Here is a 19161-nt window from a genome sequence, read left to right on the forward strand (position 1 = left end):
AAAAGAAGCGCTGCTCTAGGCCCTGTGTGCAGAATATTAACCTCACAAAATCATTTGGAAGCCATGGTGTAATGGCCACAGAAGACTGAGCAACCACTAGAGGGCGAGGGTCGACACCTTCCCTCCCCGTTGGCGAGGACTTGTTCTAGAAGACTACGTGCAGAGACTGCGAGCTGAGATCTAGGCTTGTGGTAGCAAGTTGTACAGAGGAGGACTTTTACTTTTCATACATTTGTGTCTGTCCCATCGGTTTATCCAACCATTAAGACAGCTATCCATTCCTCCCTCAGCTAAAACAGCTTGAAACACATTTAAGTTAACTCTGGTGGTTTTGTCTCCACAGAGAGCTGCTTTTTGTATTCTATTGTGTACGCCACATTGTCATGGGGAGAAACAGTGTGTCCAGCTAACAGCAGATTTACAACCCCCAGGACCGGCCTTTCAGCCTCAGCCTCCCCTCCTCCCCCTCCTCCCCCTCCTCCTCCTGTTTGACGTGAAAAATGAGCAGACAAATTGATGGAGCCACAGCTTGCAATCATGCAACGAGAGATTCATCACTCCTATCCACTACTTTCAATCACAACTTCACAGAGTGGCCTATCATGGATTTTCACACACATACACACTCACGTAATCCTGATAATTAAGCCTCAAACTAATTTATTTCCCCATTAAAATTACTAATGGTCCGTCAGAGTGTCTAGAAAGAACATGTTTCCTCAAGAAGCCATTTAAAAATAAAGTAAATTGTATAACAAAGAATGAGCTTTGATATCCATTTGCAGTACCCCAAAACACACAAATTGTCCACTGAAATCATGAAATCAGCAGGAGACTTCTACTTTTTTTGTTTGTATTTTAGGAGCTTTTTAACGCAGATCTCGTTGTCACCTCCTGCTTTCTGGAGACCGACTGCCATCCAGCCCCGGTGTTCCAGCAGAGCCGTCCCAGGGGAATGTTCATTAATATGCCGTGTTTGCAGTCATGTCTCCGGAAGGAAAACAATTCTGTCGGCCCATGTGGCTGCACTCATGCTAATTAACACCCCGAATATTCATCACATTTAATACGAACACATGGTCCGTTCACAACGGGGCGGTGGGGCATTATGAATATTTTATGTGCATCCTTCTTTTTCGTCGGCTGATCGCTCAGAGAGCACCTTGGTAGAGGTGAGATGACATCAGCGCAGGAACAAACTTTTTTTGCACGGTGAGCTCACACCCTAAAGGCTGAGTTTTGTACTGCGGTCCTCTCGGCTGCACTTCAGATGGTCTAAGTGCAGAACTGTTTATTGTCATAGCTGCTGATCCAAGATTCATCTCTTCTACTGTAGCTTGTCAACCTTAATTTCTGTCTGTCTCTACATTCCCTCTCACGCTGCCTGATCTCTTCCAGGCAACAGGCCATCATTCTTTCTTGTAGCTCTTTGGAGAGAGAGTTAGACAGCAGAGCAAGTGTCAGGAAAAGTAATTAAACGCTGTCCCATGAGCCGTCTAGTACACGTAATGAAGAGCTGGCCACACAGACTCGCCTGCCACACTCTTCCACCCTCACTCTCCTCCTTTCTGTCTCTCCTCAAACAGGACAGTTGGGCAGTTCCTTCTTCCTGGAGTGGCCCCACCATCCATCATCGACAGCGCAACAACCGTAACAAATTACCTCCCTCCCTCTCTCCGACCAATCGACTGTCGCCGGCCCGCCACTGCTCCATTTACCTAAAAGAGATGCTAATGACATCATTTACCAGCTGTCAGTCAAATGCTCACCCGCCCCCCTCAAGCCCGGGTCGGGAAATCTGGAGATTGTGCTGGAGAGGCACTTTGGTGGGCAAATAAGGTGGTAATCACAGAATAATGACTTTGCTGATACTCCCTGAAAGCAATCAAAAAGTCGATATCACGTGGTGATAATTTGAGCATCGGTGAGGGGTGTTACTGCGTTTAAAAAGGTGCAACGTGGGAGATCTGGCCAGAATGTTTTCTACTAACGTACGTTATCAAAACAGACTGAAAAAGTAAGAAGTTTTGATGTTAACATGTCAATTTATTGTGCTGCAGAGATATTTATTGTCAACCAGCAAGGTCCGGCCCGAAATTTTGTTTAGTTCAATAATTTAGTTTGAATAAACGAAGTATCAAATCGCAGACGGACGGTAAAGTCCCTGGTTAGTGGCGCAAATAGCATTATAAGATAGCAGTGGGTTTTTTTGCGTATTCCTGCCCTGGTGTTAGTTCGAAGTTGGCTTTTTTTTTTTTTTTAAATAAGTGCTTATTAAATTTAGATTGTTTGGACCCAGTAGTAAAGGTGAAATACTGACCCCTATTTCTTTGGAGCACACGTGGCTAGGCATTACACATTGCACCTTTAAAGCCTTGACAAAACACGCATGCTTGCCGACATACAAAAGGAAGGATTATCTAGTGCCTGTGTTTTTTAATAATAAGTAGAAAAAGAGAATACAGGGAACAATTTCCATGTTATTGAAATGGTAATTCCATTTCCCCTTCCTGCCAGCATGTTCAATTAATAATTATCTCCTTCAAAGTTGACCATGATGTCATTAAAAATAAAACAATGCCACATTGATGGACATGAAAGGACGCCCGTTTCCTATAATGCTGCACAGAAAGAGGAGTGCTGTTATGGGTTGTATTACATTTAGAAAGAAACAGGACTGACAGGACTGGAAATATGACGCTGTGGGTGAAGATTTATGTATTTAATACCAAACAAATATGCAGTTGTTAATAATTATATATTCTAATACATTAAACAATATTCAACCAGCAGTGTAGTCCACACTCTGGTACAAAAATCAAGTATTTACAGGTTTAGGGTGAGACTTGTTCGTCCACTCTCTATGTAGGCAACAGATAGTTTACTTCTGGTTATGAAATGATAGTGACACTAATCTATGCCAACGATGCAAACTGTGCCGGTTTTTTGCTCTCCATCACCCACGCAGTCTGTGTGAGAGGACTTTTGGGGCGACACAACAAAACTCAGATCTCCGTCTGACAGGCGTTAAACAGCACACACACACACACACACACACACACACACACACACACACACACACACACACACACACACACACACACACACACACACACACACACACACACACACACACACACACACACACACACACACACACACTTCGCTTTGGTCACAACACAGTGTAGTGCTTCAAAGGCTTCCCACTTGGGCTACAAAAAGCTGTTTTGAGACAACAGTCACGGTTATAATGGTTGGAGACATCGTAGATGACATAAAGGGGACAACATGGGACAACCTTTATTTCCACTTGGATGGCAGGCTGGGGATAGTTAAATGTGACAAAATGAATATGGGTCCCATAACGGGCAGCATGAAGAGTAAAAGACTGTTGACAACAGCTGTTAATAAATAAATACACTTAATAAATATTGACTACAGCTAAAATAATTAGTTGATTAATTGAGTAATCTGCAAAATTGCTGGTTGTTAGCTTCTACAATGAGAGTATTGGCTGCTTTGTCTCCCTTTTATACAACTGTAAAGATACTATATTTGGGTATTGGACTGTTGGTTAAACAAGATAAGTAATCTGAAACATAACCATGGCACGGCATTTCACAGACAAAATGATTAATCGATGTTGAAAATATGCAACCCTAGTAATGACCTTTCACAGCATAATACATAGAGGGTGAAGAACAAGAAGTGAGTGCTGCAGACAGATTCCAAGATTATATTTAGCATATTCAGCTTTTCTTGTTAGACTCTCCTGACAACCCCGTCGCAAGTCTGCTGAAAGCAACTAAGTGGAAAGGCACCACTTTCATCCATTAAAATTTCAATTATGTATATACCCCCCATAGCTGGAATGTAAGAAGTCACTGTATCTGGGTATTTCATTAAAACAAAATAGAGTGGTAAGGGGTAAATGTTACTTTAAAGCACAGTGAAAAGCAGCTCTTTTCTCTCCGAATTCCTCAGGGAGCCGTTTGACAGTATTACATGGAACAGCACATACTGTACAGAAGGCAAGAGAGATATACACATTCTCAACGCACACACACTTACACCGCACACATACTAATCCATCCTTCACCTACATGCATTATAGAGTATGAACAAGCACCAACACACAATAAACATAAATAAAGCAAGGAACTGCTCATCCGATCTACTTCACACTTGGTGGTTGTATTGTTGGGACACCAAGGGAATGAGTTTTGTCAAATTTGGTGAAATTTAGACATGCGATAGGGTGGATAAGAATAAACTTCGAATAAACACGCAAATAGCGCTCTGTGGTGCAGCCGGGACGGAGCTTCAGGGTCTGTAGTCCGAGTCCAGCATGTCGTCCGCATTGACTACAGTTCACTTTACAACCAAACTCTTCTTCACTTCCCTGGAGTTAACAGGAACAGATAGACCAACTGAAAGTAGGATTGAACCAGAGTTTATTTTACTGCTATGACCGCGAATAAGCCGCGACTTGGGTGCGCATTTACTTCTTTATGACTTGATACTTACTTAGAACACTAGTAACGTCATTGCCAGCAAAATATCTGTTAAAAGAATAAATGCTTTAGGTGCAAAACGTTAGGTCAAAGCAAGCGACTAGTACGCCTATTTGGATAATGACCATGGTCTGGTGTTTTTCACCGATGTTTGTGACCGCGTGACTGTTAACAACAGGTAAATGTTTTAGTACAATGTTTTCCTCTGAAGGAGAAGTACACACGTGCTTTAAGGGCCTTTTTTAGGATATTCGGGGTACAATGACTTAAAATAGTAAAATAATTTTTCATATCTAAATATCCAAATGACTCGTTCTGAACGGACATGTTCTCAACGGGCACTGCACTCCATGTATATTCCCACATACACACACACACACACACAACACATCTGGAGGCCTCCCTCCATCAATCCTATTCTTCCTTCCACATGAGTGATGCTGATTCGACGCCGGCTGTTGCTGCTAGCTGCTGTTGCCATATTTAGAGTGCTAGCACTGCAAGCCCAGACAAACTGTCAGAGGAGCTTCTTTTCAACAACAGGCTCCATGTGAGGTGCAGCACGGCCGGCCCACATGGATGACTGGAGAGCAAAGTCGCCTGGGAAATCGCCACTTACTGAGAGTCAAGAAATGCTGACGAAAGCCAAGTGTCGACCTTGGCTTGTGCACAGCTTTGCATTAATGAGTGTTTTATTATGACACGGTTGTTGCAGGAAATATGAACGTTCTGCATTAATTGTCCCAGAGGGATGAGTAAATTGGTTGTGATTAAACATCCATTCAAGGACATCAAAAACAGTATTATTTCATTATATTTCATATAATAACCCCCATCTGGAATGATCACTATTCAAGAGTCAACCCATAATGCACTTATTGCTGAGTAGAAATATATGATATATCTGAAATATCAGCATTGATACCTTTTTTGATCTGAAGTGGTCTAAAAACTGAGGTCAGTCAAGTTCTCCATGAACATTAGAAAGAGCAACTATTTAGGCCTTTCACACCAAATGTTTGACATTGCAGAGAGCAAGGCCATTTTGGGGTTTAAGGAGAGCTGTACAAGCCATACTGTAACAATGGACAGATTTCCCACCAGGTTTTGCGGCAAATTATCTTATTTCCATGTGCAACGGGACTCAGGGACTGACGTGGCATCCAGGGTTATGGAGCTGCTTTGTGTAATTATGTGCTGCTCTTCATTCTGCACAATACTTCTCACTTTCGTGTGTTTGGCAAGACTCAAAAGAAAGCAGTTTAATTCATGAGAGTGTTGCTTTGGCCCAGCCGACCTCTTGCCTTTTTGCTTTTGGTGTGAGGCAAGGTTGACTATCTATCATGACCCCCAAACAGAAAACTACCGAGTACCAAATATCTTCCTTACATGCGTCATCACACCTCGCACTGATGCTTTAAAGTGCTTTCATTTAAAAACAGATTCAACCAAATGATCAGGTGATACTAATAATGAGGAGAACAGCAGTCATATTCCAGCACGTATCCACAATAACACATCCGAACACAAGGGCCTTTGTGGAGACTTTTCATTGTCTGCAAGGAGAATCTAAAGTACCACACTGTGTAGATTTCTGTACACAAAAGTACGACACATATTTATCAAAGAAATGCACACGGACTAATCAATAAACACAGATGTAAATAAATGATAAATAACTTGAGTTTTCTCATCTTTTCCCCTGTTGATTTCCAGTTAACGGCTGTGAAGATGGGACACGGGTATCACGTTGAAACACAACAAAACAAAATGTTAGCTCAGCATCTCTGCTCATGTAACTCTGATGGTTTGATGCTAACGGTTGCTGATCTCTCTGGTCTGATTAGCGAGCCGAGTTTCTGCTCTCTAGTGTGAGTGGGCCAGCGCTGCTTGAGATCAGAGACCCCCCCCCCCCCCCCCCCTTAGGCAACCACAGAAAACAAACTAATGCACAGAAGACACAAAGCTCGGCATTCACACTGTGCTCCTGCTACACAAGCTCATAAAAAAAAAAATAAAAACACTCAAAAACAAACCGATACAACCACACACAACCCTACGACTCCAACACAAACACACATTTATTGCGATGCATGTACAAACACACATTCACGCACTGTCCGATTTGCACGTACACATGTGCAAAAACAATAAAACAAACCTTGTTAAGGGAGTGGGAGGTGAGGCAGCCAGGCAGAAAGATATAAATAGCCTTTCTGAATTCAACAATAGAGGTGGAGGGGGGTCGAGAGACAAGAATGAGGAGGAGGAAAAGAGGGAGAGAGACCACAGGAGGCAGAGAAAGAGAAAGAGCTGTAAAGGGATGAGAGAAGGACAGAGAGAGGGGAGATCTAGAGGCTTGTAGAGGTAAATAAAACTAGTATGGAATAAGAAAACAGCGGGTCTCATTGCAGAACACGAGCGGGGGAGGGGCTGGCTTACTGTGTCCTGAGTCGAGTCATAGATGTACCGCTTCACGCTAAAGCACGACAGCAGCAGTCACAGCTGTTGGCTTACGGCAGTCCACCCAAAAAACCTTTGACACCTGCACTCACATTATCGTAGTCACATCCCTTCTGACCGGACACAGCAGACACACCCATTTCATTAGTCACGCATGCGTGCATGTTAACCTTCTGGCAAAGTGGAGGAACTGTCCCAATGCTAAAGAGCAGAGCCAGAAATCATTTGCATTGATTTGCATTAAAGCGTCCTTAATTGAATTGCGGCGAGCGGACTTAAATAAAACTAGAAGAGCATCTCAACACACAGTCATAACTTTTAATGGTAGCCAAACATAAAATGATGTGAGACGGTTGATGAAGGGGTCGGTCTGCTGCAGCTGCGGGGGGGCTTTTGAGGATCGGACAGGTCAGTCTTCAACCTGGATGAACAAAACTGATTATCTACTCTCCTCTGGATCACCTCAGGCAAAGAGCAGAAATGTCAAACACCAGCAAAAAACTGTTTTGCTTCACATCTGTGCTTGGTTTATTTAGCTGAAGTGCTGGGTGACCAGGTTCAAGGTCTCTTGCTCAAGGGCACTTTTACAGGACATTGATACAGACGCACACAACAGCGTTTTTTCTCAGGGATTGAACTTGGCTTGTCATGTAGGATTGGAAACAGTACCTTCAACAGAGTAAGAAGTAATCCAGCACCCCAGTAAAGTTATAAACAAAACAAATGTAATATAACATGTTAATGAGTGGGCTTTAGAGTGCTGCTAGATGTGTTTTTTCAGCATAGGTAAGAGCCAGGCAAGTTTTTTCTCATTGTTTCCAGTCTTTATAGACTATAGCTTAGCTTTAGCTTTAGCTTCCTATTGAACAAACATATATGGGAATGGCACCAAACTTCTCATTTAAGTTCTTCAAAACGTCAAACTCTTCTTCTAATTTGTTTATATTTTTAGATGAATGAATCATTCGTTGCTAAACTGTCAGAAAATAGTGAAAAACTGCCGTCACAATGTCCAGAGAAAATGTTTTTGTATCATTGTCAATTTAATAAGAAACACATCTATGTTTTAAAGCTGGAACAAGCAAACCTTTTTTTTTTTTTTATGTACTGTAGAATACGTTTTTTCTCAAATCGACTGATTTACTAATCTGCTGAACAATTCAGCACAACTCATTATATTATGTCATCTAGTAGCCAGGACACAGTTCCTCCGTACAAAGCCTGGTTTAAAAGCACAGAGAGTGGATACAATTGTACTGTGCATTGTCCGAAACACATGAAATCCGGTCCTGGCAGTATTTCACAGACTCCTGCTCTGCAGTCTGGGGCTGACCCCGCTCTAATCCTGAGTCAAACCGCTCTGGCTAAAACACTGGTTGAAGCTCATCCAAGGCTGAGAGAGACAGGGTGGAGGGGAGGAGATCAGTAGTAGTGGCATCAAATTCCTCTGGTGACAAACGGTGGGCGTTGGTGTTGTGGACTAATCCCATTCACAACAACAAAGCCCAACCCCCCACCATACACACACACACACACACACTGTACACACACACACACACACACACACACACACACACACACACACTGCATACACACACGGTACACTGGAATACAGATGATGCCTGGAGTGATGGGGGTAGGTGAGTACGTGTGCATGTAGATGTGTGGGTGTGTGTTGGTGAAATTGCAATCTAGCAGATTATGCGTGTGTGTGTGTGTGTGTGTTAATGAAAAGGCTGTGATCTGGGTCCTTGTCGAACCTGCTTACGCCTCACTGAGTCTACACAGCCCCATCTGTCCCTTCTCTTTCTCTTTCGCTCCTGTCCCATCTTCTCCATCCCTGTCTTTTTCTTCTCCGCTCCTTCCACTCTCCATCCATCCTCCCTCCCCTCCTCCTCCTCCTCCTCCTCTGCAGCCAGGCAACAACACAAACAGTCCCTCTTCCTCCTTTACTACCACCTCCCTTTGCTCCATCCAGCCATGCTAATTGAAAACCACTCTCTCTCTCTCTTTCTCATTTCCATTCTTACTTACATGTCACCTCCATGTTTCCAAGTGTGGCACACAGTGACAGGTGAATCCTCGTGCTTTTGCCAGAGAAGGAGGTTTTAGCGCCCGCCGAGAGACGGGGATGGATGGAAGGATGGAATCAGGAAGCAGATGGCTCCTAGCAAGAGCGGTCTAGCTGATTGTGGACAGTTAGCTTTAGCGTTAGCCACAATAAGGGAAGACTCGTCTGTCAGCGCAGCGTGTGCATCATCTTCTCCTTTTGCGCTTTCCTCTCTTGGCTCTTTGTTCCTTCAGGTTTCCTGTTTAATTCTCTCTTTTAGCACATTCCCTTTAAATAAAAATAAAATAAAAAAAAACTAACAACAAAGTCTCCTAGTTTCTTCTTTAACTGTCCCCTTTACTATAATATTTCTGTATGCCTCTTTAGATGCCTTGCTCCCTCCCTCTGTGACTCTAAGAGCATCAGCCAGGCTGCTCTGCTTCGCTTATGTTGATCTCCAGGCTTATGCCCTGATTGGACACACGCCACGATCAGAGACGCCAATGGTGGTGCAGCAAGTGAATCACATGATATATGTGTGTGTGTGTGTGTGTGTGTGTGTGTGTGTGTGTGTGTGTGTGTGTGTGTGTGTGTGTGTGTGTGTGTGTGTGTGTGTGTGTGTGTGTGTGTGTGTGTGTGTGTGTGAGGGGGAGAGAGAGAGAGGTTTAGACAGAGGGGGAGGGATGAGAGAAGAGGAGACGAAGGAGGAGGAGGGGTATCGTGAGTGGCTGCAAGTCGCTACATCAGTGAGGGATTTTTCTTTTCTCCAAGCGGCTGAGAAGAGTGAGATGGAGTCTTTTTTTTCCTCTGGCGGGGAGGTGAGGGAGGAGAAGCTCTCAGTCCAGACGTTTGGATGAAGACACGACATGCAGCCGTACAAGAAAGCGTCTCTGATAGACACACACACACACACAAGCACCGGCGCATTGTAACACAAGCGTGTACACGCGCAGCGTAGAAGTGGCTCCATCTTACCGAAACAGAGCCAGAGTAGTGCAGCGCGGCGGCGGTAATTGGACAGTGGTTGCTATGGAAACAAGGGAAACGGTTGCTTGACGGTCGGAGCTGTGCCCTGAGAGCATCAGACCTGCCTCCATTACACACACACACACACACATCACGTACACACAAGCACACAACATGAATGCATATTGGCTCTGTGTGTGTGTGTGTGTGTGTGTGTGTGTGTGATGATGGTGGGGGGATTCAGAGCCACAGTGTTTTTAAGCTTCATTTAAGCCAGTGTGCCTTTTGTCTTTAATGGGCATAAAATCATGTAAGAGCCTCGGTGTGTTATGGTGTGTGTGTGTGTGTGTGTGTGTGTGTGTGTGTGTGTGTGTGTGTGTGTGTGTGTGTGTGTGTGTGTGTGTGTGTGTGTGTGTGTGTGTGTGTGTGTGTGTGTGTGTAGGGCAGATGCTCAGTCAGCCATGAAGAGCAAGCGGCTGAGAGAGCCTTTAGCGTTTAAGAAATGCTTGCATACTTGCAGGCGACAGCAGCACGTACATTCAAATATCGATAAAACCCCAACAAGGTGTTTTAGTATTCCACACCTCAGAAGGCTCAGTGCCGTCACTGTCTGGCAGCGACTGTGGGAGCTGCAGGAAAATCTAGCCGTTCAACTAGCCGTGTTTTGAAGTGGACGCCCTCAGGATTATCCTGACGCAGCTTATTATCCTTCCACACGCCCTCGAGAGCATATAGCTTCATGTACTGTATGTACATGAGGAATCGAATGTGGCATTTACATTTTACAATCCCAGATCATTACAACAAAGACAAAACACATATCTGTGAGATTGTTGCTAACCAAGCAAACACAAAAGCACATTTGTGAATACCATTGTGACTTTTATTTTCTACAGATGAGTAATGACAACTTAAGACTCGTTCTTCATCAAGACACCATCAAAAAGAAAAATACTATTCTTAGTCGACTGAAACACCAACATCCAATTATATGATCGATTGCCAACGATGAGGCAGCTGAACTACAAAGTTCAACAGTCCGGTTTAAATGACCCATTGGTTGCAGTTAAAAAGACAATAACTGCTTCAAAACAGTGCAAGTAGGATAGACATCATTACTATTATGTATCACTGATCCAAGCCTCTGTCCACAGTTATGCCTGCATCATCCATCATTAGGCGAGTAAGCACTTACTGTTAACACAAATCAGTATTAGCTCTGACATTATTCATCCAAACTTGCATTAATGTTCTAACCTTTGAGGAAAGTCATCGTTTCATCCCGTCAAGTTTTATTGAAGTTTTACACTCCATTTATATTTAAACTCATACCAAATAGTTATTACAATTTATTATATCCACCTTGGAGACACAGTGGAATAAAAAAAACATGTTTTTAAGCTATTAAGTTCCCTTTGTCAATTGTTCAGTTATCTCTTGGTATTTGCTAAATATATATATATTATATATATATATATATATATATATATATATTAAAAAAAGATTGTAACAAAATCCCTATTTCCCCTTCCTGTAAAACGGTCATAATACTTTTGAGGTCTTGAACTTGGGGGCATATATTTATACTATGTTTTGGTCACATCCGACTCGTAATTGTACCCCACATATTCAGCTTCACATGGGAGGCTAAACTCATAATTGAGGTTTCAATGCGACTTCAAATGTTGATTTGGGGGATTTTCCCTTATCCTCTCTTATCATTAGTCACTTTACTGACCCCATAAAGCCCTTCAACTTAAACTAATTTCCTTCTTCTTGTCGTTACTAATATTTGTCATTTTTATTTGCTCACGCTAATGCTCAGGGTTTAGCGGGATTTACACTGATCTCCCCCAGTCTGCCTTTTAGGAACATCTTCCTCCTCTCCATCTTCTAGACATTTTGTTTTATGAAATGTGTATTCAGCGACGGTTTCAGTTACAGATAAACAACTTTTTGTTGACAGAATTTGGTACAAAATGACAACGTTCAGACATCATCAGAGGGGCTGACGTCTCCGGAGTGTTTCTAAGTTCATAGCGGATACAAACTGAGACACTCAGCGTCAGAGGCTGGCAGCGCAGAGCTCTGCACGCACCATTTAGCTGATAGGAAGCCCTCGAGACCAAACAGTCTTACCATCGACAAGCTGCTGCTGAATTTCAAACTCCCAAGGTACAGAGCGATGAAAGACGAGGTCGGGGAGGGAAGAGGGAAGGGAAGCATCATCTATCCCAACTCAATCGAAACTGACTCTCGCCTTCAAGGTAGGGGTGTGAAGGATGGGATTGGATAATAGGATCTCTTGCTAGTGGAGGTGTGTGTAAGGTACGTGTGTTGAATTCTCCTCCAAGGTGAACTAGAAATACAGTTGAACATGAGATGTGGTAGTCTTTCCAAGCCTAATAGAGATGGTTCCATCTCTCCTGGCATATCCATCATTAAATAAATAAAGCTTCAGTTCATTGTGACAACATTTAGGTAATCAGACAAACACAGACGACAAGTCATCCTGAGTCACGCTGAACATTGGCAAAAGTAAAAACACAGACGGTGGTAAGGACTTCAGAAGACTGTAAGTGGATTCAACAACGGCGACAGAGGATGGCTACATTTTTCTGTTTCGCATCTCGACGGCAATGTTATAATTCTCCATTTTGTAGCCTCTTGCAGTGGTTTGAAACGCTGTAGCAAGTATCGAAATACCAACAACAATACATTTCACAATCACTCAGTTATTTCCTTTATGTGAAAGTCAGACTTTGTTCACTTGCATCTGGGTGCTAACGTCTGTTTGCAATTTCATACTGGCTTATAAAATCCACACTGCGGCCTTCCATCATTGTACTGCTGGTGAAATAACGTAGGATGATGCAACTCCAGCATCACTTCATTTTTGCACATGAAGCATCACTTCATTCAAAAACAAAAATGTGGGAAATTCCAGAAATTTCATTTTGGGGATGCTGGAGGCTGAATAAGCAATTACAGTATCACTTTCATGTCGCACAATATGTGTATATTTACAGTAGTGTGACATCTTGTGACCTGCAGAGCAAATGAAGACGTGAGGACCGGCTCATTCATGTATGAGGAACCGTTTCTATGCTGATCGAAGCCAGTAAATAGAAGCAAAGCTCATGACAGTCTGGTATTTGACACCATAAGATAATCATAATTAGTTTGACAAATCAGGGAAAAGGGATACGGCATCTGTTGACTGCTACATCTGATGCCCAATTGAATTCACAACATACAATATCGGTCATAAACACCTCATTACTATCACCGTCTGGCAGTGGCACACACACACACACACACCCCCCCATCCTTCCTGTGTGAGCCGACTCAACATTAGACAGCTTTACAGGGAGTTTTTCATCTTCATCCAGACTCCAATGAGCTCCAAATGATGATGTAGTAGTTTAATCAGTGGCTCAGCCAATAGCGGCAGCTAATGTTTCATATCCAAGAGAAGAAAAAAAAAAACAACAATATAACAAATATTCAAAGTCTTAAAAGCCTCTGAGATGTGTGTGTGTGCAGTTCTTGCTCTGAATCTGTGCCCTTAAAAAGGAAACGCCTAAAGCGTGTTCATCAGTGCAAACAAGAAGAAAACATTTCCATGTCTTAATCAGGCCTGCTATTTGCATGGGACTCTTGGCAATCCCAGTCTAATAAGATATGATTAAAACTGTTGTATTTAAGCGTGAGCTGTGTGACTGTGACAGCTGCCAGTGTCTACAACAGAAATCAATGAAGCGTGCCACAAATCCTACTTTGTCGTAATTCCTCTGTGTCATCTATCAGGTGTCATTTTGGATTCTCAACTCAAGTTAGAAGCCAATATTAGGAAAGTGTCCAAACTATCAAAACAGATTTAGACTTTTCTTGTTTGATGACAACATGTATATCTATCAAAGCAGCTCAGATGTGTATACATATCATTAAACATTATCATATACATCCTTAGAATCACAATTAAAACAGGACAGGAACATATATGTTGTGGATGTTGTTTTATCAACTTGTTTGTTCGCCTGTTTTAACCTCGATTTAAAACCCTCGGCACGGATGGAGCTGCAAATTAGCTCCAGCTAGAGGCCCTCTATACATCACATCTGTAGCACAGCTTATCTGTATGTAACAATGTTCATCTGTTCGCTCATTGGTGAATGAACAAATAAATACACAACTTATTTTCTGGCAATAGATGTCTCATTTTGGATTGCATAGAAAAAGAAAATCATGCTGTGATTTCTTATGATGTTGCACCTTACTGTGTTCAGTTCTTCTAACTTTTTATAATTAGTCAAAGACATGAGCCGTGTCCCAAATCAACAGGAAATGATTAAAAAAACAAACTGCCATGGATCAAACTGGGAAAAGCAATTAGCCAATTTCAAATTTGGAAACTTACAAAACAAATGTTCCTGGAGATGTCTCATCCGTTTCTACAACTTGTTTGAACTTTTTCCAGCTGTGGGGAGTCCATCAACAACACACTTAAAAAATCAAACAAGCCAAGTACGCATACTGGTATCAAGGGCACTTCATTTTGTCACTTTTCCAGAGTGAATGCACTACAAACTCAAAACCTAGTTATAGTCGGTATGTAGCATGGAAAATGGTACACAGCGTTTCTTATTCATCTCAAACTCCTGTCTCCCAAAACACACACACACACACACACACACACACACACACACACACACACACACACACACACACACACACACACACACACACACACACACACACACACACACACACACACACACACACACACACACACACACACACACACACACACACACACACACACAGTGTACCTTGTTGAAGTCTTCGCTTGTGGCTCTCATCTCCTTCCAGGTTTTGTTGAGCAGCTGGATGCAGATGCAGAAGAATTCCTCAAAGGAGCGATCGTGGGTGAAGAACATCGGGTGGAAGTCGTGGCAGTTTTCACTGGCTGTGGACACAATTGAGAGAAAGGTTGTCACCTACAGTACAGCAGCTGTTTAGATGAAAGACGATACCAGTGAATAAAGCCCGCTTGTGCCAGCAATCCATTTTATGGTGACACTTGATTAAACACAAAACAAATGACTTTGCATCTAATTTACACTAAACTGTAATCACTTACAGTTTAGTGCCCTAAATAATGCTCTAATAGGTGCAATGATTACCTCGTACTTATTCTGTATTAGGCTAAAACCAATACAACTATTGGTATTTAGCATTACTATAAAAGCATTGACAAAGTAATGGGTAAGCAGTTGGTTTCAGTTGAACATTGTGTCGCTAGTAGCAAACACTACTGGCACAGTTCCATACCAGTTACTACGTTATTACGTCCACCATTTGTCAAACCCATGACAGAGTAAATATTGTTTACGACCCAAATGCCCTTGTTTTTAACTATTATAGCCGTTTTTTGATTATTGATTTGTTGAGTTTACTGCTCGTTGCTAGTACAATATACTAATTAACTTGTATATTTCACTCTTTTACTGATTGAATTTGATTGTTACGCAGTGCATATATCTAGAGCTTTTATTGTGAAAGGTAAGAAGGAGTCGATCTGGTCTGTGCTGCATTTGTCAAGGGTGGAAAGGAGTAACAAAGTTTGCCCTCTTGTATGGTAATTAATAATTGATATGGCTCTGGGTTCACACCCCGAAGCCTTTGTGTTGTTGTACAATACAAGTGTATGTATTTAATATTTCTGTTCAGCACAATGCGGTTGGTTGATGCCTTTATTCATGGGGCGAAAGCTCAATCAAATTGAAATAGCTCAGAAATAAATGACGTCCCTTTTTAGCCACGTAATATTTGTGTTCTTTATAAAAGTATTAATGACAAAAACAAAAGTTTGACAATATATATTGACGTACAAGTATTGTTTTTTAAATGCCCCGGTGTGTAAAGGCCTGTCGGTAAAAAAAAACGTATTTCCCAGAATGTCAGTTTCTTTAATACGCATCCTTATCAGTGACCCATCTGACCGTAGTCTGGATGCTTTTATTTGTATGTTACCACTGCACGCCCTTAATCAGAGCTCAAACAATCTAATCCCAATAAATCAGACCCTGAATCACATTCACTACATGTCCATACACCAGCACTAAAAGGAACAGTTGGCCACCAAAGCTCCATTTAGTTGTTACCTCTCTCCTCCGTTGAGCAACTCATGCCATATGGTGGCCTTCAATCTATAAATATGTAATTGGGCCTGAAGGAATGTGGCCTGAACCTGAAAACCTGACTAATGCACAACAACAGGGCCAAGCGACCCACACACACACACACACACACACACAGCGACTGCAGATAAACATCACTTAGCTAGAAAATGTTACTGATGAAATCATCACACTGCTGCTTAAAGGATTAGCGCTACATTCAAAGTGACAAATGTTTAATGATCATACATGATCATTCTGACACTTGAACTTCAATTAATAAATCATCAGGCTTGTGCATGCTAGATTAATAAGCATAACACAGCATTTTCCAGAAGACAGAGTACAGAGAAATATATGATGTGACAGACAGAGACAATCCGAGTCTGCATCAAAGACGTGGAAGAAAGTTGATGCGTTTAAAGTTTATTTCTGACAAACAGCCCCTGAGAATGAGATACAGTTCCCCAACGAAGCAAAGCTGCGTGTTATTGAAAATTTAGCTCACAGAATACCCCTTGGAGACAAATTGCGACCAGCAAACACTGTTCTAATTGGATTAAGTTTTTCTATTTTCCAAAGCCATAGATGGTCTCTTTTCTTTATTAGCAGTGCACTGAAGCGCTTCCCTCTCCGCTATTTGTGTGAGAGTGTGTTTGAAATAAGAATGAGGGGGGGGAGAGAGGGGGAAGAGGGAGAGCCAGGACTCTTGAGTGCCCAAACCATATTAACCAAGAGGTGGAGTAACAAGGCTTGACATTCATTTGAACTAAATTCATCTCCCTCTCGTCGTCTTGCTGAGATGAGTCGTGGCCTTGAGCCAAAGGTTGGTTCATTTATAGAGTTTCAGAGCAGAGCAGCAGGGGCACTGGCCCACCACAAGCAGCCATGAAATTGAACGGAGGAGGTCAGACACCAATTGAAACTTCACAGTATAATGAGTGATGCCCGCAGGCCACGGGCACAGCGACCTGAGCCTTGATTTGGAGCGATGGATGGGGGATTAAGGGGAGGGCGAGGCGAGGGAAATCCGGGGGGATGTGCTACCGGTGCCGCTAGTCACTCAGAAAACTAATGGAGGTGAGCCAAAACAGATGATGACTGGCTGCTTAGTCAACAGTGCATTGCCCTTGGGGACAGAAAAATCAAAAATAGGATATGTGGGTAAACTTAAAAAAAAGTAAAACACCCTTTAAGTTGTCTAGAAAAAGTTGTTGGGAAGCTTGAAGTGACCTCTGAGCTAAACAGACTGTTTATTGAACAACAGAGCCCTGAGGTGGCAAGGTGAGGGGAATTACACGTCAAGGCTTATTTGGGGGATACAGACAGTGAGCCGTCTCATGAGGCTCTGCAGAAATTTCTCCATCCTCAGGTTTTGCAAGGCATGCTGCGCCGTAGACAGTTTTATTACCTCTCGCAGGGCTCAGCAGGACCTGAAGCAGCACAGCGAGGAGGCAAAAAAAGAAAACCCAAACATTATGGTGTGTTGATGCTCAAAATAGTTCACAAACTACTGCATTGTAATACGCCTATTGCAAACTTGTGTGGAGTTTGGATCACTGAATATTTCATCAAACAAACATAATTCATCCACGCTAGGAAATAATTGAAGAAGGGGGAAATCTAGGCGCAGCTGCTCTGCATTTTAACGAGATGACAGCGCAGCAGTATGGCGGTGTAATACTTGAATCTATGGGACAAAATATAGTCTAGATCACACTATATTTCAAATGACCTCATAGTTGCTGTTCCATCTCAAATCCAATGCAAAGGAAAACAATGCTATCCCAATTCTTACAGACTGCACTATATTTTATTTAGCCTTTAAGAATTTTGAATGTATAGTTTTTGCAGAAGAATAGTCCACACGGAGGGGGAAAAGAAACAATTTAGTATTTACTTCCCTTCTCAGCATTTCAGCTGCTTTCCAGCTAGCTGAAATGTCATGCCTGAATCATTCTCACCGCTGCACAAATGCACTTAAAATTATCCACCTGAACGGAGACGGCCAGTGTTAGTGCAAAGTCATGTTACTGTGAGGGATTAGGTAACTCCTGCTTTAAGCCTTAAATCAGCCTTGTTTTCTCTACCAAAGCAATGCTTCAGCATCATTCTGATGATGAAATAACACATCCGCTATGCAATCAAATACTTCACCACCCATCGCACTGACTGATGGGGCTTAGTTGCCGGATTGACTGTACTAAAAAGACTGCTCAATGATTTTGACCCAAATCACTGAGCTGCACACGACCGTGATCTGAGGGTGACCGCAGTCATCCTGTGTGTCTGTATGTCTGATAACAGGGAACCAGTGGGAAACCTGGGGACAAAGATAAAGAAGAGACATATTCACAATACTTGAGGCCTTTTCCTTGAAGAGCTATGGTTTTATATTCTGCCTTTAGCAGTGACGCTGTGAGCTACGGTATATTCATTTATTTCATTAACTTCCATTACTGCCCTGTACATTCAGATGAATAAAGCTAACACAGGGTCGGGACACTAGACCGGTCAGTGACGATCGATGATTTGTCTGAAATCAAATCCCCAAACTGCTCAATATAAAGTAAACGAGTGGTTGTCTATCCTGAAGTAGTGAATGAATGATTTTTGCCATTTTGTCTTTGCAGTTCATGGAAAACTGCTTTTGTAACTAACATCACTGATTGACAGGTGACCAGACACAGCAGTGCAGCAACCGTTTTCTTCCTCATTCAGTTAAGTTATTCGACCAGCACCTTCAACTGATCTTTTTCTATAAAATGCTATGACCTATATCCCTAAAACGGGTATGAAACCCGAGGCTAAGCACTTCACAAACCACTGAACTGGACTCTTAATTGGTTGAAACGGGTTATGTAAAACCTCTCTTCCTTCCTTCCTTCCACTTAGGAAAGCCTTTCTCTCCCACAGGCAGGCTAACGCGGTCATGGACATGGGGTGGGCGACTGGACACATCAAGTGCCTGAGGAGTCTGACACTT

The 19161-nt window shown here is 42.5% G+C and overlaps 1 protein-coding gene across 1 annotated transcript in view; it reads right to left on the bottom strand.

The window, feature by feature from the left end:
* Positions 1-19161, bottom strand: part of elmo1 (engulfment and cell motility 1 (ced-12 homolog, C. elegans)) — a 73459-nt gene that overhangs the window by 15287 nt on the left and 39011 nt on the right. Inside the window, exon 16 of the mRNA XM_079175710.1 lies at positions 14826-14962. Coding sequence (XP_079031836.1) covers positions 14826-14962 — 137 coding nt within the window. The remainder of the gene's footprint in view (positions 1-14825; positions 14963-19161) is intronic.

The sequence above is a fragment of the Pholis gunnellus genome (genome assembly GCF_910591455.1).
Source record: "Pholis gunnellus genome assembly, chromosome: 16".
NCBI classification, from domain to species: domain Eukaryota; kingdom Metazoa; phylum Chordata; class Actinopteri; order Perciformes; family Pholidae; genus Pholis; species Pholis gunnellus.